General features: G+C 61.2%; 2 protein-coding genes across 10 annotated transcripts; both read right to left on the minus strand.

The window, feature by feature from the left end:
- Positions 1 to 4,297: 4,297 nt before the first annotated feature.
- On the minus strand, positions 4,298 to 12,660 carry ENSA (endosulfine alpha). Of its 3 annotated transcripts, none has more exons than XM_082333318.1 (3): positions 12,529 to 12,660; positions 8,307 to 8,432; positions 4,298 to 6,473 (listed from the first exon to the last, which is right to left on the minus strand). In XM_082333318.1, exons 1-3 carry the CDS (start codon positions 12,583 to 12,585, stop codon positions 6,303 to 6,305), a joined length of 354 nt encoding a protein of 117 aa, XP_082189444.1. In that variant the 5' UTR covers positions 12,586 to 12,660; the 3' UTR covers positions 4,298 to 6,302. The 3 variants fall into 3 exon arrangements, with proteins under 3 accessions (XP_082189444.1, XP_082189443.1, XP_082189445.1); XM_082333317.1 differs by lacking the exon at positions 12,529 to 12,660 and adding an exon at positions 11,552 to 12,106; XM_082333319.1 differs by lacking the exon at positions 12,529 to 12,660 and adding an exon at positions 10,817 to 12,101.
- Positions 12,661 to 13,438: 778 nt separating this feature from the next.
- GOLPH3L (golgi phosphoprotein 3 like) lies at positions 13,439 to 20,728 on the minus strand. 7 transcript variants are annotated; one of them, XM_082333198.1, is made up of 6 exons: positions 20,604 to 20,728; positions 20,012 to 20,075; positions 19,674 to 19,902; positions 15,437 to 15,568; positions 15,146 to 15,260; positions 13,439 to 14,633 (listed from the first exon to the last, which is right to left on the minus strand). In XM_082333198.1, exons 3-6 carry the CDS (start codon positions 19,854 to 19,856, stop codon positions 14,206 to 14,208), a joined length of 858 nt encoding a protein of 285 aa, XP_082189324.1. In that variant the 5' UTR covers positions 19,857 to 19,902; positions 20,012 to 20,075; positions 20,604 to 20,728; the 3' UTR covers positions 13,439 to 14,205. The 7 variants fall into 7 exon arrangements, with proteins under 7 accessions (XP_082189324.1, XP_082189325.1, XP_082189321.1 ...); XM_082333199.1 differs by lacking the exon at positions 20,012 to 20,075 and having other exon boundaries at positions 19,674 to 19,868; XM_082333195.1 differs by lacking the exon at positions 20,012 to 20,075.
- Between the last annotated feature and the right edge of the window lie 166 nt (positions 20,729 to 20,894).

The following is a 20,894-nucleotide window of genomic DNA, read 5'->3' on the forward strand; positions in this document are numbered from 1 at the left end:
AAGTCCCCCTGGCAAAGCTGGGCCCCACTGCGGCCCCCCCAGCACGTAATCCTTGCAGCCTGTCCTATTTTCTGAGGGACTGCGTGTCCCCCCCGTGCCTCAGGCCCTGTTTTCTTTCTGTTTTTTGCAATACAAAGCATCTTCCAGGAAGGCCATGAGCGCACGCCAGCGAGACCAAAGCCCCGTACACACAGGGGGAGCCAGGATGCCCTTGCTGCGTATGCTGGAAGGGCTGCTTGGAAGTGAGGAGTGTGATGTGCCCTCCTGAGACCCCCCCGGAGCCCTGCATCCAGCCCTGGAGTCCTCAGCACAGGAAGGACATGGAGCTGTTGGAGCGGGGCCAGAGGAGACCACAAAAATGTTCACAGGATGGAACAGCTCTGCTGTGAGGACAGGCTGAGAGAGCTGGGGGTGTTCAGCCTGGAGAGGAGAAGGCTGCAGGGAGACCTCATTGCAGCCTTTCAATATCTAAAGGGGGCTTGTAAGAAAGATGGGGAGAGACTCTTTAGCAGGGCCTGTAGCGATAGGGCAAGGGGTGGTTTTAAACTGAAAGAGGGGAGATTCAGACTAGATATAAGGAAGAATTTTTTTGTGCTGAGGCTGGTGAGACACCGGCACAGGTTGCCCAGAGAGGTGGTGGATGCCCCATCCCTGGAGATGTTCAAGGCCCGGCTGGACGGGGCTGTGAGCAGCCCGATCTGGGTGACGATGTCCCTGCCCATGGCAGCGGGCTTGGACTGCATGGCCTTTAAAGGTCCCTTCCACCCCAAACTCTTCAGTGATTCTATGCTGCTTCCCACTGCTCGGCATTTTACCTGGATCTGTCTGGTTAAAGCCCTCTCTGACTTTGGCTCACTTCGCTGGATGTTCTTAGCCCCGTTTCTTCCAGTCATCAGTTGCCTCACATCTCTCCCGTTACTCACAACCTTGCATCTGCCGGCTACGTGACGGCTGTGGCATCACAAGCCAGGGCAGTGCCCCGTGCCCTCGGGGCTGCGGGCAGGATGCGGCCGGGGTGTTGTGAAAGAGCTGGTGGGTGCCCCGGGAGGCCAGACCTGCTCCACCGTCACCCATCGCCTGGGACACCCTGGGGGAACTTTGGCCACTCTCGGCATCGTTGGGGCACCGGCTCTCAATTCTGGTCTTCCCTGGCCACAGGCCCCTCCTGCACCCCCTGGGACTGAGCCCGATGCCCTCAAAATCTGCCCCAGTTTGGGCAAAACTCGGCTGGGGAAGAAGCCAGGGGGATCTGTGCCAATGCAGGTGGATCAGATGCTCCCCAGAGAGGCGAACACCACGGCTTTGCTCACGGCAGTGAGGAAGGAAAGGTCTCCCAAGCGCCCCTTTGCCAGGACCCTGTGCCGGGACCGTGTCCCAGGGACTGTGCTCTGCTCCATCCCCGCCTCCTGGAGAGGCGGGGATGGAGGGAGAGGCGTGGGGGCAAAGGTGGCTGCCGTCCTGCAGAGCTCGCCTGAGGGGTGTTTCTGCCTGCGGAGCTCAACCCACTCCAGCCTCGAGGCCTTTTTGTGCCTAACCAGACCCAGGACACGGGAAATTGGGGGCTGGGAGCCCCGGTTACCCCCTCTGAAGGCAGCGAAGGGTTTCTCTGCAGGCCCCATGGCAGACAGATGGCCAGGCCGGCAACCCCAGGGACGCGTGCTGGGATTTCTCTACGCTGCCACTCTGTCCAAAGGCCACCCAAAAACCCCGCCGCAGCCGAGCCCTTGGCCCCACCTGGGAAAGTGACATCAGCCCCAAGTCACCCAGCCGAGGCGCCGCAGCGTCACCAAACCAAGGTGTGACGAGAGCGTGACACTGGGCCAGGGGCCGCGGCGCGGGGCGCTTCTGGGTTCCCCTCCTGGCGCAGGCAGGCAGGCTCGCGGCTGAGCCCCGAACAGCCCCTCCAAAGGGACCCGAGAAACTGCCGCCCACCCTGGCAGCAGCGCCTGGGGGGCAGGCGATCCTCGGGATTTGGGAGGGTGGGAGGAACCCCAGATGTGGGGATAAAATGCCAGATGTGGGGAGAGAACGCCAGCACGGCTCCTCAAATGGGTCCTTCCGCTCCAGGGAGGCAGCGAGCCCTCTCTGGTCAGCATTTTTGGGGACAGAAAGTGCAGCAAAGCCAAACCTCTGTCACCATCCTGAGCATCACCCTGCACCGGCAGGAACAGCAAAGGAAGAAGCTGTGGTGAGCACAGCCCTCTTCCGAGCACCCCAAAGTCCTCTTGCCCCAGATCTTGCAAAAACCAGGGGTGCGCACCCCCCCGGGTGCCCCTCCACCCCCTCGCCAGCTCCCTTCCCGCCTGCCACCCCCTCAAACCAGGGTGAGAGCGCAACTGGGTCGCACTCGGGTCCAGCAAGACGAAACCCAGCCCCCTCAAAATCCTTCCCGTGGCCCCAAGGAATGCGTCCTTGTCAGGAAGTGAATTCTTGGCACCGGGAGCAATAACAGAGGCGAGCTCGGCTTGCTGGGGCAGCTTGGGGCAGCGCCCAGCACATATTTCCCCACAGTTCCAAGCTTTAAAGCACAAACAAACACCGGCACATACTTGGCACTGGGCTGGAACATTGCGTCCCTGTGCAAACACCCAGCCCCAGCCCCCGCTGTGGGGTGGGCTTGAAGGGCTGCGAAATGGCCAACTGGGGGTGGAAGATGCAGCGCAGAGGCTTCAGGCGGCCCCAGGGAGCGTCAGTGGGTGCGTTTGGACAGCGGCCCACCCCAGTGACGCCATCAGCTGCGCTGTTAAACTCTAGAAATTAAAGGTGTGACATCAAGGCTGAAAACCTCGAGGTGAAGCCTCGGGGACGGCTGACAGTGGGGACAGAGGGAGGCAGGGTGGGGTGGGGCGGGAGGGTGTCACAGTGGGGCAGCCCTGCCCCCTGGGGAGGGCACAGGAGCCCCTGCCCCATGGCACGGAGTGGAGACAAGGGTTTGTTTTAAAGGCAGGAGGATAAAAACCACCTCCCCCTGTGCTCCCCCCCGTCTCTCAGCTGTGAGCCAAGGTGGCTGCTGGCCCTGCTTGGCCCATGGCCCCTGTGGCTGCACAATGGGATGGACCCCATGCCACCCCCCAGCCCACGCACATCCAATGCGCCCCATTGCTGGGCGATGGCACCCAGACACCCCACACCCACCTTCTTGCCCCCTGCACATCCCAGAGCCTTATGTATCGCTGGGGGACAGCCCCACGGAGAACCCATGGCCCAGCACACGCACCCATGGTCCCATAGCTGGGGTTCAGCCCCACACACACCCCACAGGCCCCACCACCAGGGGACAGCCCTACGAACACCCCCCAGCCCCGGGGTTGGCCCCTGCACAGCCCATAGCCCTGTCGCTGGGGTCAGCCCCATGCAAACCCAACCACCCCACTGCTGGAGGTCAGCGCTCCCTACGCCCCACAGCTGGGGATGAACCCCACGTACACCCTGTGGCTCCGCTGCTGGGGGACAGCCCCACACACGCTCCACAGCCCCCGCACAGCCCCCAGAGAAGGGTACCCCACTGCTCACATATCCGGGGGTGGTGAAGGTGTTGCACAGCGTTCGCTGAACCAAGCCCTGAAGAGGGAGGAGGAAGAAAGGGCAGGGACTCTGAGCGCTTTGCTGAGGGTCTCCCCACACGCCCTCTCCCACCCGGTGCCCATCCCTGGGGTGCAGGAGCGTGGCCTTCCCCGCCTCAACAAAACCCCGCATGGGCTCAGCGGGCCCAAGCCCTCCCTCTGCACCCCATCCCACCCCATGGCTGCACTTCGATGGCCTTGCTCAAGCCGCACAAGTCCCTCAGACATCCCAACAGCTGGTGCTAAACGTGTCCTTCCTCCTGCCGGCTCACCCCAGCAGCCCTGGGGGCATCAAGCCTCCCAGTGCTGCCAGCCTCATCCTTGTGGTAATATTTTATGAGGAGCAGAGGATGAGAATGCAAAGGCCTCCGAGATCCAGGGCGGTTCCCACTGCACCCCTGCCCCTAAGGGAAGTGGGGCATCATCACCCCCTCGCAGCCTCCCCGGCAGAATGGAAATAACCAGGCTCCACAGCTACTGCCCTTGTATGGAATTGCTTTTGCTGGTTCTCATCCTGTGTTGTCACAATCGCTTCCCCCTCCTGCGCAAGCACGCCTGGCATTTCCGGAAAACCGGGGAAAGCTGTGGTTCGAGAGCCGTCCCCTCCCCCTGGCCCCCCCTCAGCACAGGGGCAGCCCCCAAGCTGCAACGCCCCTTTGCAGTCTGCACTATTATTTCCTCTTTTTTTTTTTTTTAAAAAAAAAAGCAACCATAGCATTCTAGAAGAGAGGAGAGATGAACATGTAAAAAATTATATATTTTTTATATATATGATTCATATCTATTTACAACCTGGCTGGGACAGCAGAACATCCAAGGAGGTTGCACAGCCACTGCCAGCACCGCCCTGGCCAGGTCACGCAGGGGCTGGAAAGCTGACAGAGAGCGAAGCACGGACCTGTGGTTACAAGTGGGCAGCTCCCAATCCCGCTCCGCTCCCTGCCCGCTCCGCAGAGAAAAAACCGTCCTCTGCGGCCACGGGGCCGGCAACGGAGCTGGCAACGGAGCCCCTTGCTCAGAGCGCCCTGACGAGCGGAGCGGCGGCTGGCTTACTCCAAACCACCTGAAGGCAGACACAAGCATCCAAGCACACCCTTGGCAAACACTCTCCTGGGAAGCAACACCGCATTCCTCGCTCCAGCCAGCAGCAGGAAAAGCGCGATAAGTAAAACAGGTTCTCGGGAACGCCCGGGTCAGCCAGCCAAAAACACACGTAAGGAAAGCTGCGCCCTGCCTTGGTTTCTCCTGACCTGATGGGAATCCCTTAAAAAAAAACAAAAGCCCACTCGACTTTTGCCCAGATGCCTTCAAAACCAGGCCTAAACCGGGCAGGTTTAGCACTGCCCTGGTGCAGGCATGCTGAGACCTTCCGCCGCGCAGGACGGGAGGCCGCTTCGTCTCCGCTGCACGAGGAGCAGACAGGATATGCACGAAGCACGCACATTGTTCTGCAGGCTGCAGCCATCCCACCAACCTTTCGTTTTGTTTTTTGTTGTTTTTTTTTTTTTCATGCCTGGAACAAAGAAAAGGCAAGAAGAAAAAAAAAGGGAGAAAAAAAGAAAGAAATTCGAGCTCAGGGTGCCTGACACTGTCAACACAGGTTTGCTTCTAGGCTCCCCTCTTCCCAGTCTCCACGCTCTCCGTCTCCAGTGCTTTCCTCCCTTCCGGGGTGGTTATTCCCAGTCCTGCCTCTCCCTCCAGAGATCAGGTCCAGCAGCTCACATCTGTGGCCCCGGCTGCTGCTGGCCCCCGCTTTGCAAGTGTAAACGGCTGCGCATCAGGCAGGGGCCGCACGCGACCGCACAGGGCCACGCTCTCCCGCGTCCCAGGTGCCCTGCTGCTGGTGGCATTCAGCTCCCTACCCGGCAGCTGGGAGAGGAGGCATCTCTCAGCCCTGCCAAGGCAGACAGCCTCGCTGGCCAGAACCCACCGGGGAGAGAGAAACTGTCCCCAAACCCTCCAGGGCAGCCGCGAGCCTCACACCAAGCCCCTCCGTCACAGCCACGCTCGGATGCAGCTGTGGCGGGGCTCTACCCCCGAAACTGCAAACGCCTCATCGCAGCTCCAAGCCATGGGGACTGTTTCAAGCACTGCCCAGCCCCCTCCCGCAGCCGTCAGACACATCGTCCCCTCCTGTGGCCTCAGCTGCTTTGTGCACGCAGGGGTCAGATCCCAGGCAGCTCAGCCCAGCCCAGCAACACGGTCTCATAATTTTTCGCATATCAGCTAATTTCTTCACTTCGAAGCTCTAATGCACACACCTAACTAAACTTTCAGATCACGTATCACACCTTTTGCCCAGCCGGTTCTTCCTCCGCGGACACCTGACACCTGAAAAGCATTCACACACCACAGCTCCGAGCTCTCCCCTCCTACCCGGTGCCAAGCAAACAGCAAGCGAGTCCTCTGAGCGCTTTCTTGCTTCTCGCGGGGCCGCTCGGCTCTCCCAGCAAGGAGGCAGCGCTTCAGTGGCTCGGCGAGCACAGATGGTTTCAAACACCATGAAAATTAAGGCAGCAAACGGACTTGCTAAAAGGAACGGCCCAATCAAAATTGCCTGTGCACCCCGGGCTACCGACACCTCTCGCTTGCCTTCTCGGTTCTGGTGTGTGTTCGCTGTAAATACTCAAATAACTATGTGGATTCTGGTGCTCCCGTCCCTATGGTACAGTGAAGTTCAATCCATTTAGCCAAAAGAAAAAAAAGAAAACAGGAAAAAACCCAGGCTGTGTGTGCAGGCTACCCTGCCAGCTTGCTGGTTACAAGCGAGGATTTTCTCTGCGGGAGGTCCTGCGGCGTGGGGATGTGGTCTCCTGTCACCAGGTTCTTGTCTGGCCCCGTGCTTGGCAACTGCTTGTTCTTCATCTTTGCCTTGGCCATGTTGTAGTCACCAGAATCGAAGTATTTTTGCTGGAAGAGGGAGAGGAGTTTGGGTTACTTTGAGCTGCAGGTGGGGACACGGCAGATACAGACACCTGGCCACAAATACAATCCTTTAAGGAGCCGCTGGGGTTGCTCAAAACCAGGTCACCAAAACATCACACAAGGGGAAAATCCAAGCAAGGGAGCCTGGCCTGATGTAAAAGGCCTTCAGCACCCATCCACAAGCCCCAGCAGGACTCTGAGCTGCCCCAGCTGGAAGCAGCTTTGCCCCGCAGCAGCTGCCTGCCTCGAGATCCCAGGGTGCGTTTTCTCCCTTTGAGGCACCTCTAGATGTCTGCAGCCTGTGAACTTGGCACGGCACTCACTGGGTAAAGACCAGCTTGGTCAAGCTCTGCCCTTGCACCACACTCAGCACAACAGGGATTCAATCCCGGTCCAGAGACCCCCCAGAGCACCGAAGGCGGGCACAGCCACGTCAGCAGACGCCTCCAGGCGGAGGCTCAGCCGCAGTGGCAAAGCCAGGGGACTTTTGCCGATACGGTTTATTCTGGTTTGGTGACTGAATGAGCCAGTGTGACAGAGGCAGGAATTTCTCCCCAGGGAGCACAGCCTGGCTGGCGCCAAGGCCTTTGCCGGACTCTCCAGGCTCCCAACAGCCGAAATGACACAGGGAAATGCCTGCGAAGACGTGGCCGGAGGACACCTCCCTGCTGCACAGCACCACCAACCCGGGGTTCAAAGGGCATGTCGCTCCCTTCTCACATACACCACCACGGGACTCTGTGTTCCTTCAAGGTGCTGCTTCACCCCCCGCAGCAGCGTAGGAGAGGGCTGAACACCAAAGCAGAGCTTACGCTGGTGCTGCAGCCAGGGCTTTGCTGCGCTCTGAGCCCAGTTCTGCCCTGATGTGCCAGCAGGCCCCAACGAGCCCAGTCCTGACCAAAAGCCCTTCCCCGCTCCAGCACCAAGCCATTAAACCACCCTCCTTTCTGTGCTCACTTTAGGAGCTGGTAGCTAAAACACCACTCCCGGCGATCACATCAACAGCGAGGGTGAGCATGCAGAGCGGCTGCTCAGGCAGAGGGGCGAGCTGTCAACGCAAGCCGGAAGGGAAGCGGCAGGACAGAGCCAAACCCTGCGCAGCGCGACGCGGAGACACCGTGCGTTCAGAGCGGGGGAAGGCACATGGCCACGGGCTGCCAGCAGCTCAGGAGGGATTTATGTTTTCTGCGCCAGCCTCCGCAAGGAAGAGAGCCAGCAGTGGCAACCCAAGCAGGCTACAGATGGCTCGCGGAGAAGGATTTAATTACATTTCCAGGGAGCAGAGTCAGAGGGTTGGCTTTTTACACTGGTGCCAGCAGTGAAGGTGCAGCCAGCTGACTCACGGGCGTTCTCAGTGTCCTTTGCACCAGCCCAGAACCCAGGCAAAACGCAGACCAGAGGGAAAAACCCAGGCCCACAGCATCCCAGTGCCCCACTGAACCCCAGGCAGTGCAGCAGCAGGCAGGGGGGGATTTATGCACTTGTTTTGCCTCTAGACCCCAGGTTTCAGGCCAGGGTGTGGAGGACAGGGTGGGGTCCACCGCTGGGGGAGATACACAGAGCAAAACCACCCGAGAGGCGGCAGCTTTTGGGTTCTGAGCAGGCACAAGCCCTTTTTGCTTGACCACAGCAGCCCTCGCTGCTTCAGGCTTGTGCCCACTGGGTACCACGTCCAGCGCAGGCACTGAAAGGAGCCTGGCCCAGGGGTTCAACAGACTTTTTGACCTGGTGTGATTCCTCTGGCCTGGTTGGAGCTTGGCTGCCTGTGCTGTTGAGGGAGGAGAGGACATGGACAAGCCATGGCTGAGAAATAAATACCCCTTTCTGCAGTCTCTTCATGAGGAAGTCGGAGCCTCCGGGCTTGTGGCCCAGGTTGGGGTATTTGGCCTTCAGTTTTGCCTCTTCTGCTCTCTCAGGGGTGACGGCTTCCTTCTCCTGTATGTCCTGAAAAACAAAGAGGGGGTGGAAAGCCCTTCAGCCCCACGGGAAAAACACCCCTGCGATGCTGTAACGCAATATTCAGCGGCGCATCCAAACCCCGGCGCCTCGCTTGCCGAGCAAGGCGTGGTCCCCTGAAAGCCCAGATGCACTTGGATCTTATTACAAACACCTTCCCAGCCAGAAACCACCTCTACCTCCAGTCCCTGTGGAAACCGGCTGAGCCCCTCTCCCTGCCTCCTTCCTAGACGGGTGCCCTTGCAGGCACCTGTGCTGACATTTGGCTTTGCAAACTGGGCTTAAAACATCACCGCAAATCGCTGCTGGACAAGCGCCTTCCCCTGACCAGCAGCCGGTGAGCCCAGCATCGGCAAACATCAGTCCAGAGCTGCACAGCATGACGGGCTGCAGCAGCGCGCTGTGCTGTGGGAAGGGTTCAGCCTTGCTGCTCCCCGTTGCGGCACAGCCGAGATGGAAGAAACCCTTCTTCTCCAAAACCAATTTATCGGGAATGACAACAGGCGCAGGCAGCAAAGCAGCGGTTTAGCACCTGTTTCACAGCCACAGGACTTCCAGGATGTTCCCACTCGAAGCCTTGGACCCCTGGGGCCAATGGCAGCAGGAGGTGCCAGGCCCTGGTTGTCGCCTGGCCCCTCTGCAGGGGCTTTGAGACACCTCCTAGCCCAGCCGTTGAAGAAGCATCAGCTGAGCAACAACGCCCGAAGGGGGATTCCCAGTGCAGGGCTCGGGATCCGCTCCCCAACCACGAGCCTCTCTCTTCAGGGAGGCGTGTTCCCCCCTCCAGGGAACAGCACAGGCCTGGGGACAGGAGCTTCGGCCTGGGGTGGGAAGGAGTCAGGGTCCCAGCAGGGCCTGGACAGCCTCACCCACAGCAAGGCCGAGTTCTGGCTGGTCACTGGTCCGGCTCGAATGGGAACACCTCACCAATGGCCACCTCCGCCACCGACCACCTGGGGCCGAGCCACAGCACAAGCGCGAGTCACTGTTTCACAGGATGTTGGCCAGGAGTGTTTGCCATTGCTGTTCCCCTTCCAGCAGGGACAATGCCGGCAGACTTGGCAGCAGCAGACCTGCTCCTGCCTGCTGGTTGTAGTGAGGTGGGGGTCAGTCTCTTCTCCCCAGGAACAAGCGATAAGACGAGAGGGAACGGCCTCAAGCTGCGCCAGGGCAGGTTTAGGTTGGGTATTAGGAAAAACTTCTTCACCGAAAGGGCTGTCAGGCATTGGAACAGGCTGCCCAGGGCAGGGGTTGAGTCTCCATCCCTGGAGGGACTTAAAAGATGGGTAGACGTGGTGCTTGAGGACATGGTTTAGTGGTGGCCTTGGCAGTGATAGGTTGACAGTTGGACTCGATGATCTTAAGGGTCCTTTCCAACCTTAATGATTCTATGATTCTATGCCAGCCTGGCTGCACCGATGGATGCCATGTGCATCTTCTCCCCAGTGCCGAGGCCCTGAACCACTCCCAGCCCACCAGAGATCATAGAATCACAGAATCGTCAAGGTTGGAAAAGACCCTTAAGATCATCGAGTCCAACCGTCAACCTATCACTGCCAAGTCCATCTATACCATGTCCTCGAGCACCACATCTATCCGTTCTTTAAATACCTCCAGGGATGGAGACTCAACCACTTCCCTGGACAGCCTGTTCCAATGCTTGACCACCCTCTCAATGAATAAGTTTTTCCTAATATCCAACCTAAACCTCCCCTGGCGCAGCTTGAGGCCGTTCCCTCTCGTCCTATCACTCGTTACTGGGGAGAAGAGACCGACCCCCCCGGCTCCAGCCTCCTTTCAGGCAGTTGTAGAGAGCGATGAGGGCTCCCCTCAGCCTCCTCTTCTCCAGACTAAACACCCCCAGCTCCCTCAGCCGCTCCTCATAAGACTTGTGCTCCAGCCCCTTCACCAACTTTGTTGTCCTCCTCTGGCCACGCTCCAGCACCTTGATGTCCTTCTTGGAGTGAGGGGCCCAAAACTGAACACAGTACTCGAGGTGCGGCCTCACCAGTGCCGAGTACAGGGGCACTATCACCTCCCTGCTCCTGCTGGCCAGGATCAGGCTATTCCTGATACAGGCCAGGATGCCATTGGCCACCTGGGCACACTGCTGGCTCACGTTCAGGCAGCTGTCAACCAACACCCCCAGGTCCTTTTCCCCCCAAGGCAGCTCTCCAGCCACTCCTCCCCCAGCCTGTACTGTTGCATGGGGTTGTTGTGACCGAAGTGCAGGACCTGGCACTGAGCCTTGTTGAATCTCATGCAGTTGGCCCCGGCCCATTGATCCAGCCTGTCCAGGTCCCTCTGCAGGGCCTTCCTGCCCTCCAGCAGATCGACACTTCCACCCAACTTGGCGTCACCTGTAAACTTACTGAGGGTGCACTCGATCTCCTCATCCAAATCATCAATGAAGATATTGAACAGGACTGGCCCCAGTACTGAGCCCTGGGGAACACCACTCGTGACCAGCACGCTCCACGCAATAAGCATGGCAGAACGCTGCCACCACGAGCCTCCGCCCCACCTGTGAAACAGGGAAGCCCTTGGCATCGGACAGGGCCAGCAAGCTGGCAGGACGCAGCCGGCAAGCGCGCAAGGGGGAGGCGGGTGGGATGGGAGTCCCGGGCTCCCCAGGGACGAGGCACTGAAGCTCGGCGGGGATGTGCTCCTGCATGTTCCACTGCCAGGACTTCCCTTCCCAGGTGGCCAAGAGCGGAGCTGGAGCCTGCGAGCCCCCAGGCTGGAAAGCATTGCTGGCACCGCGAGAGGTTTCCAATGTGCTCTTCCACTGGCGGTGACCTGGGGGAGCAGCGCTTCCAGCGCGGCTGCGGCCCCTGGGGCCAGCTCCCAGCAGAGGCTGCAAGAGCCCACGCGCAAAGGCTGCCATGAAACGGCTCCTCGGCTGCCTCTCACAAAGACAAAGCAAACCTGAGTTAATGACAGCTCCCGACAGTTGCAACTGGGACAACTGGAGCTGGGAGCAGCGGCATGATGCGCAGGCTCGGCGCATCCCACTCGGAGCCCCAACCGTGCAAGCTCCTCCTCACGCCCCCGTCCACGGGGGTCCCCAGGGGATCAAAGGCGGGGGAAGGTGCCGAGAGTCTCACCATGATCTTCAGCTCCTGCCTGCTGCAGGGCTTCGCCCACACATGGCCCAAAGGAGCCTGGCTCTTCTTACCCGTCTCCATGATGGCTCCAGGAACAAGCGCCGCAGCCAGCGCACGCCACTCGGCCCCGCTGGGCGCCGGGGTCAGACGGGCCGAGGGGGGTTTTGGCAGCAGGAGCCGAAGTTCTGCCCCCCACGGCCCTTCCAGCACCTCAGCCTGCTCCCCTCGGCTCTTCGCCTCCCCGTCGCCTCGCTCCCTGCCCGGCGGCCAGCGCCGCCGGCTCCCGCCAGCCCGTCTCTCCTGCGCCCCGCTGCTCGCCCACGTTCCGCGGCCCCCGGCAGAGCCAGGGCCGCCCCCGGCCTCCCTCACAGCTGCCCCCGGGCAGCGCCTCGCACCGCGGGGGAGCGCCCAGCTCCGTCTCTCGCTGCCCCCTTCCTACGCCCACCCCAGGGCGGAATGAACACCAGAGCCAGGCCGCGCTGGCGGCAGGGGGGCGGCTGCGCCCCGGAGCGGGCCCGGAGCCCCGGGAGGGCTCAGGGTCGCCCCCGGGGGCGCGGCAGCCGCTTGAGCCGCCCGGAGCCGCGGCCCAGCCCCGCTCCGGCGCCAGCCCGGCCCCCGGTGCCTGCGGGCAGCTCTGCCCCAGCGCGGCAGCCACCGAGCCCCCGCGGCGGCCCAAGGGGGGAAGCCGGGGCGGGGGGGGGGGGGGGGGGGGGCTGCCGACGGGGCGGCCGGAACCCCCCAGCCGAGCCCCCTCCCACCCCCAGTATCCCACAAACCCCCACGCACCCCCCCACGCCGCCATCGAGACCCAGCGTTCCCGCCTGCCCCGCCGGAAGACCAACCCCCACCAGCCCCACAGCCAATGAGAAACCAGCATTCATCAGAAGGACAACGGACGCAACCAATGCGCGCACAGGGCTATGAAGAGCGACGTGCGGTCGAGCCAATGGGAGCCGGCCCGGCCCGGGGTTCCCCACCTGTTTCTCCTGCCCAGTCTCCTCCGCGCGGGCGCCGGTACCGAGCGGGGCTGCCATGGCGGGGGGTTGGGGGGGGGGGGGGGGCTCCGCGCTCCCTCCGCGCCCCGCGCTCCCTCCGCTCCGTCCGGCCCCGCGCTCTGCTGCAAAATGGCCGCCACCGCCCCCTAACGCCTCAGCAGCCCGACGGACAGGCGCGCTGCCCAATGGGCATAGGGAGGCGGCCGCGGTGACATCATAGCTGACCAATCAGCGCCCGGGGGGGCGGGGCAAGGCCACTCGGCTGGAGCGGCCACTGGCCAGTGGGAAGTGAGGCAGCACAAGGGGGCGGGGCCTTCCCCGAGCGGGAGGCGGGGCCCCGCGGGGCCGCCCTGGGGCCGCCGCGGCCCCTGCCGCTCCCCGGCCGCCTCCGGCAGCTGGGACCCGGCGGGACCGGACGCGCCGCCCGCTGCAGGCCCTGCGCGGTGAATGCCGGGCCTCGGGAGCTCCCCGCGCTGCAGCGCCGAGGGAGCGAGGAGGAACCCCCACCCCCGGGATTTCGGGGACCCCTGGCAGCACCCGCACGCAAAGGGGACGGCAGAGCCCGCGGGAACCCGAGGCCGAGGGGGGCAAACGGGTCCCGGGGCGTTGCCCCCTGGCCGGTGCCACCGGCAGCCCCAGGTGCCCCCCGGGCCCGGGCCAGGCCGGACGGGGACAGGAGACGGCGCCCGGCCCCGCCGCCCGCGGACGCGGCCCTGGGTACGGGCGGGGAGCGGCAGCTGAGACCCGGCACCTTCATGACACCGCCGGGGCCCGGGGACGCCCTCCCCAGCCAGAGCCCTACCGGTGCCCCCGCCCGCGCAAACCCCGCGTTGGGAAGGGCAGCTGCACCCCCCACAGCCACGGAGGACAGATTTAAACACCCAGGACTCCCTTGGGCTGCAGAGAAATACATTGACAGGAACTACAGGAGATCAAAGTGGTGGAGGAAAGGGGGCGGGGGGATAAAAATAAAAATCACAGTTTAACTTTTAGCTCTTGCTAGAAAGAGCGGGCGTGCGGCGGGGGCACGGCCCAGGGCAGGGCTCCACGGCCTTTGCAGAGCTGCTCCTCAACGGCAACACGTGCCGAGGGCTTTGGGCTGCCCCGGGCCAGCCGGCACAGATGGGTGCCAGCCGCCGGACACCCCTGAACCGGTCCCTGCCCGTACCCCATCCTAGGAGGAGGTCGGTGTGCCCCGAATGGGAACCCCCGCTGCCCAGGCAGCTCAAAGGCAAGACCCAGGCGCAGAAGAGGGAGCTGCAGAGGTGGCCGGACAAGCCGGCGCACCGGGAGCGCAGGCTGCTCCGCGGCCCCGTTTCTGCCGGGGTTTGGCCAATCCGAGCAGCTCGGTTCCTGCACGCAGAGGCAGGGCTGGGCTCTGCCACCCCCCAGCTCTGCACCGGCCCAAAAAGGAAGCCCACGGGCAAGAAGCACAGGAAGGGGAGCAAAGAGCTGTCGCCACTTCTCCCCAGAAGCACCGGCCCGTGGAGGAGCCTGTGACCTGCCCATGCTCTCGCCCTCCCACCCCTGCCTGGGGGGAGAACAAAGCCCCCTCGGTCTCCCCGAGCTGAGCTGCAGGACCTCGGTGCCCAAACACACCCGGCCTCGCATGGAGGGGGTGAGGCTCCCCCACCTGGTTTGGGGGGGTTCAGGGACTTTTTAGGACTTATTGAAGGCTGCCAGGACGGCCCAGATCATCTCTGTGCCCCTGGCTTTGGCTGCTTCCACCTCGGGGTCCATCTCGAGGAGGTCCTTGGTCCTGTTCATTGCCACATTGTACTTGTCGTCTGCCAGGCTGGCGAAAATGTTCTCCAGCACATCTGAGGAGTGGGCCAGCACCAGGAGAGCCAGAGTCCTGCGGTCCATGCGGTGGGGGTCATTCACCCACCGCTCCAGCATGCTCTCCTGCAGCTTCTTCACCAAGCGCTGCTTCTCAGTGGCATTGCTGACAGGGTGGGTGGTCATGTCGAAGAGCAGGAAGTTCTGCTTCTCCGTGGTGAGGATGCCCTTCTCCACCAGCGCCTTGGCGATGCGCTCGCGCACATTCCTCAGCTGGTACTGCAGCTTGAAGGGGTTCCAGGTCTCCCCTGCAGGAGAGGAGAGCCCCTTTAACGCCGGGGCAGTGACAGCTTTGCCACCCAACCCCAGCACCCAGGCTGCTTCCAGCCCAGGACCACCCGTGCTCGCACGGACACCAGTCCCCACCGCAGGAACCCTCTTCCTCCCCTTGGCCTGACTCTGACCCGCTTCTCCCATCAGTCCAAGCTGGCAAAGCTCCCAGCAGCCACAGGGTGCAGCAGCCTGGGGCAGATCCCTTTGGAAAGCCCCTTCTTCCCAGAACCCTGAACTCCAGACTTGGTGAAGACTCATCATGAAAAAAGAGGCAACTGGGAGCAAGATCCAAGTCTTCCACCCAACTCACAACAAAAAAGACCCAGAAAACCGTTCCCTGCCCCCACATTCAGCCTTCCCCTGTGCCGCTGTCAGTATTCTGCCCGTCTCCAGCGAAGCGAGGGGATGGCCAAGCCGCGGAGAGGGGAGAGGCGGCAGGGACGGGCCCCGAGGGAGCTGGGGAGCTGGCCTCTTTAACTGGCCCTACCAGTGAGCAGCTCTATCCAGGTCTGCACTGTTTCCGCAGACTCCGTGGCCTTGATGTGTCGGAGGGTCTCATCCAGCAAGACGTCACCAGTGGGTGCGTCTGACTTCAAGAGCACCTGGAAGGACAAAGGGAAACACGGCGTAAGGCCGGACGCAGACCTTCCTGAAGGATTGGCACCAGCCCTGGCAGGCAGCGCCGCTTCGGCAAAGCTCGCTGCCAGCGGGCTTGGCTGGGGTGGACGGAGCCCTGAAGCCTGTGGGGCCTCCAGCCCAGCTCCTGTGGCTCCCTCACCTTCCTCTCCAGCAGCCTCTTCTTCCTGATGGAGAGTGGCTCCAGGCGGATCCGGCCGCGCAGAGCCAGCTCGATGAGGATGCCGCCCCGCAGGCCTGAAGAGATGCAGTCGTTCCAGAAGGAGGTGTAGCCCTGGGAGAGAGAGGATGGATGGAAAGGGGAGAAGAGAAATGGGAAGGGGAGCTCTGCCGAGCCCCTCACCCCTCCCAGCCTGCTCGGCCCTTGCCCAGGCAACTCTCCCAGCTCCCATTAACAGCTCTGCCTCCCAGGCCAGAGGGAGAAGGGGCTTTCCCCTCCAGGTGAAAAGTGCCCAGCAGCCCCAACGAACCCCCTCCCTGCCCCAAACCTCCCTGTAAACACTGAGCAATTCAGGCCGTGCCCTTCCTGCTGCACCCACAACCAGCCGGCACACCCCGGTGCTGGCCAGGCACCTGTGCCCAACCCCGGATCGTAAAAAATCTGAGCAAGAATGAGAAAAGCAGGGCCCTTTCCCCTGGCAAGCCGCTGCCCACAGAAGGACATTGCTGCTGCCGTGGGGCTGCAACCAGCGATGCGGGCTTTGCTCTGCCCTGCCTCAGCGCTGGCTGCAGATGTGCCCGGGGGAAACGGGAGGCAAAATCTGCTTTTCTTGAAGAAAGCCCCCACCAGCTCGAGGTATGCCCTGGGAGTAATTAGCTGTATGAAGAAATCGCTCCTCAGGCCCATGAAGAAGAGTTTCCCCACGACCCACAGCACCGTTCCCTGGGGCGCAGGCTGCAGCAAGCCCCAGTTCCCACCACAGGGCACAAGAGCTTCCCCAGCCCCTCACCCACCCGCCCCATCACCCCCCATCACTCAAACCCACCCGCAGGCTTCTGCGAGGGAAGAGAAGATTTCCAGCCGGGGATGAAGGACAGGAAAACACATCCCGCCTCTCCCCCCAGAGCAGGCACCTTGGGGCTGGGGTGCAGCAGTTCGGGTCCCAGCAGCGGGGTAGCGCTGGGGCTGCTGCTGACTGGATCTGCTCAGCCTCGGCACGTTCCCCACCTGGCCCTGAGCCCTGTTCTCTGAGCCCGCCACGGGATGGGGTCCTCAGCCCGAGAAGCACAAGCTCCAAAATCATTAAGGCATTTGGCAAAGCAACAAGAAGGTGCAGAGGTCTGGAAAATATGGCCCACAAGGAACCAGCAATTGAGTCGGGGTTTTTGGTCCAGGGATGAGAAGACAGAGGGAGAACAGGATAAGCAGGGTCAGCCACATAAAAGGCAGCAGCAAAAAGAAAGGGAATGGCCAGTTCCCACTTCCACTGTGCACAGGACAGAGTCCTCGGCTAAAATTGTAGCCAGAGAGATTGGAGCTGGCAGCAGGAAGAAATAACCAGCCAGACAAGAAAGGCCAGGAACAGTTCGCCCCCGGAGGGAGGGGGCAGGGAAGGGAAGGCTCTGTCCCTTAAGGTTTAAGAACATTCAGCTGATGCTTCTCGGGAGAGAGCTGACCCTGGTTTGAAGCAAAGGGACAGCCGAGGCGACCTCTCCGTTCCCTTCTTCCACTTGTCTTTTATCTGCCGAGTAGAACAAAGCCCGGTTGTTCTGGCCCGATGAGAGCTGTGTCGTGGCACGGACGTGGGGCGGCAGCCCTTGGATTTCAGGGCAAGTGGAGAGCAGGCAGGGCTGCGGGGAGAGGCCCATCCAGGCAGGCAGTGGGGCTGGGAACGGGGCAGGTGCTGGCGTTTGCGATGGGCCCAAGGGAAGGGCGAGCCAAGCGGGATGCAAAGTCACAACGCACTTATTTTTACTTGCAGGGGGACGCCAATCAGCAGAAACGCTACGGCCCGCTCGTGACTCCCTTTTCGTTGCTCTTTTTCTCTGGAGGGAATGGGGGGGAGGAGAGAAGGGGCAGGTCTAAAAGCTACCAAGAGACTGCAGAGAAAGCAGCCTAACAAGCCCCTTTCCTAAGGAAAAAAGGCTGAGAACATGCAGCCCCCCCGACACGGAAGTTTTTACAGTCCATATGGGTAAACTCTTGTCCCCAGTCTGTCTGTTTATACAGTGCATCTGGACACCGGGTTGCTCAGCTTGCGTAGCACAGAGAACCATAAAAGAAATGAAAATCTTTATTTGCTTTCTTCATTTCCTTGTGAGGAAAGACAAAGCAACCTGTCATCCCTGCCCTGCTGATTTACAGCCACGGGAGATGCCCTGTTTTTTGCACGTGCCCTTTAGGAACAACTTCTCCAGCAAAGGGTGTGGAGGTGACCAAAACTTTCAGTTCACTGGGCTGGAAGGCACGTTACCCCTAGAAAATGTTAAGGGGTCTGAAATCAAACAAGTCGAAAGCTCCTGGGCTACTTTCAGCTTCTGAAATCAGACTGGTAACAAATGCCAGGCCGGTGTGCAGCCAGTTTCTCCTAGATGGACAGACTCGTATTTAAAATAATGAAATTACACTGTGAGCTCATTGGATTTGGCTAAAATTGTCTGATTTTTTTTCCAATCATCAAACCATGAGTGAACAACAGAGCTGGGAAAACCCAATGCCTGGGAGCCCAGCTCACAGCCAGGCTGCTGCTGCCCCTGGTCTTCCTTCTGAGACGAGGAATGTGGAAGGGCAGGATGGGGGCGGGGGGCGGGGAATAAAAGTGTGACAAGTTTTTTTCGTATCTATTGTGCTCTCCTAACTTCCTGGTGGCTGAAGGGCCATTCCCAGGAAAACATTAACCAAGACAAGAATGCTAAACGTAGCCCAGGAAGAAAGCAGACCACGCCATGCTCCTAGGCTGCTCTCAAATATTTGCTCCAAAATTATTTGCATGATGTGTTCTTTATAGCCCTGCTCTCCGGTTACTTCCTATTGGGCTCAGCACGTCCTAGATAATATCTGGGTTTGTTAAACAGGACAGCTACAGGCCGCTGTCACTCATACGACCTGCAGCTCTCCCCTGCCGGATCTGTGAGCGTGGTCCACGTCAGAAGCCATGGCCTGAGCACCAGCTCCAACTAACTCAGCAGTAGCAGGGCCTTACAGAAAACAAAGTTCAGGCTCCTCACAGGGGCTTAATTTCAACCCAGAGAAACAGATGAAGAGAAGGTGGCCCATCTACCACAGCTTTGACGACCACAGGGTCTCCTTTCCTCAGGGTGGGAGACAGGCTCATAGGAAGAGTCCTCCTGGAGCTGAAAAACCTGTGTTTAAGGCTCTCCTCTGCCATTATCATCCCAAGAAGCACCTTGGGCAACTGGTTAGCTTCCCCTGGTCTCGATTTCCCCATCTGCTTGACAGGAATAGCAGCATCAGATTCCCCCAAAGAGATCAAGATGACGCACGCACTAAAGACGACAAGGCATGCCGACACAGCAGATAAGAGCCAAGCAGCTCAGAGAATTCGACGCAAGATGTCTTCTCCTTTCCCCACAGCTCGTTCTAGGCAGAGTTGAGAAACGAGTTCCTACCGGCTGATAAGCACAAAACAATTCAGTTTGACCAGGGTCCCTTTCTAGCAGGGAACAACCCACTGAAAATAACTGGCTGTGAAGTTCATCCACTGCTGCCAAGGAGAGCCAGTAACCAGGCACACCTGGGCAAGACGAGCACCCAGCAGAGAGATCCCCATCCAGCCCCACTCGCCCTGAGCTGCAGGATGCCATTCCTGCCCAGCTAAGGCCTAAAAACAGAGACGTGGCCCCTACCTCCTTTGCCATTGCTGTGCTCAGACCCATCCTGCACCTGCTTTCAACTCTCGGTCCAGCTGCCTTCTCTCGCCTCGCTCTCTTCTCTCAAAACCTGCCCCTGCCGTTTCTCACATCAATTTTTAACGAAGTGGAACCAGTGCTCAGAGTATCTCTGCGTTTCAGCTGATGGTTTCATATAGCAAAGTGCACTAGGGCTAGGGAAGAGGACATTTACCATCTCATGCACCAGGTGAGGCTCCTTTTACCCCACCTCTTTGACCCTGGCAAAGAACAAACCCACCTTTGCTCTGCAAATGGCAGGAGCACAAGACCATAAGGCACCGCTTGCCTCCAGCTGCTTCTGACAGTTCCCGTAGCAGAGCTGGTGGGACAGCACTTGCAAGCAACCTCCACAGCTCAGTTTAAGCTACAGATGAAGGTGGTTTGAGCCAGCCAGGCTAGCTTTGTTGAAGAGGACTCAGAGGAACTTGTACGATTCCTTCTGCTGTTCGCTGAGAACCTCACCTCCAGGGACCCGGAGGCAGCGCTGCCACCGCTGCGCACGCGGCCACGGGAGACGCCTGCCTTACCTCCTTGTCCTTCAGCCCCAGGAGCAGCACCTCCTCCATGAGCGTGAGGCGGATATCTTTGGAGTCGTCGGGATCATCTTCATTCAGGTCTTTGTCCGCAGCTGCATCTTCCTCGCTGTCGGGTTTCTTGTCCAAGTTCCTTCCCGCCTCAGCACGCCGTCCTCGGTGCGTTAGCGTCGTCATCTCCCCCTCCGGCTGGGCACACGGAGAACCAAGGTCTGCCCTGTTTCTAAACACAACAGACTGCGACAGTGCTAAGCCCCAAGACCCAAAGCCCAGGCTCCAGGGAGGCACAGACAAGGACAAGGGACCTTTCCACCCAGGAATTTTCAGCTCACCCTTCCCAGGATGGCTGTACAAGAGCCACAGACAGGGAGCGGCCGGCTGTCACCTAATGACGTGCTTGTCCAGGGAGAGGATGGGAGATCCAAGCCACAGCCGAGTCCTTCCACGCTGGGGGCCTCCCAGCCCCGCACAGAGCCCAGGCCCCGCACCCAGGCGGGTGGTGGGACACCCGGCAGCGTCCCGGGGCGATGCGGGACGAGCACCTTCATCCGCACGGGTCTCCCTCTCACCTCGCCCGGTGCAGCCCTGTCCCTCGCCAGGGCCCCAGGGCCCCACCCCCTCTCCAGGGACCTCAGAGACCCCGGGGCCCCACCCGCTCGCCAGGGACCCCAGACCCGCTCGCCCAGGGCCCCATCCGCTCGCCAGGGACCCCCATCTTTCCAGGGGGCACCGAGCCGCGCCTTCAGCTTCGCCCTCCCAGGCCGCCACCCCCAAGCCTCCCGCCCAGACCCCAGCCCACAACTTTTCCCCTGCAAAACGCGCAAAAACAGCAAACGAGGGGGAGCGCGCCCCGCCCCCCCCCCGCCCCGCCCGCAGCTTCGGGGCCGAGGAACAAAACGCGGGACGGCGCTGCCCCGGCCTTACCCCTGCCCGCCGGTCCCCCCCACTCCGCTCCCTGCGACCAAACTTCGGGGCCGGGGAGGGACAAAGCTTCCTGCGGGGGCGGGAGCGGCCCGGCGGCTCCCGGGGCTCCGGTAGCTCAAGCCCCGCGCCGGCAAATGGGAGCCCGCGCCGCCGGGAGCCGCCAATGGGAGCGGGCGGGGCCGGGCCGGCGGGGGCGGGATTTCCCCTCCGCCGCCTCCGCCTCCCGCGCAACCGGTAGCGGGACGCGGCCCGGGGAGCGGCGGGGCTCCCGGCATCGCCCCGCACGCAGGG

This window comes from Platalea leucorodia (assembly GCF_965183815.1).
Source record: "Platalea leucorodia genome assembly, chromosome: 24".
NCBI classification, from domain to species: domain Eukaryota; kingdom Metazoa; phylum Chordata; class Aves; order Pelecaniformes; family Threskiornithidae; genus Platalea; species Platalea leucorodia.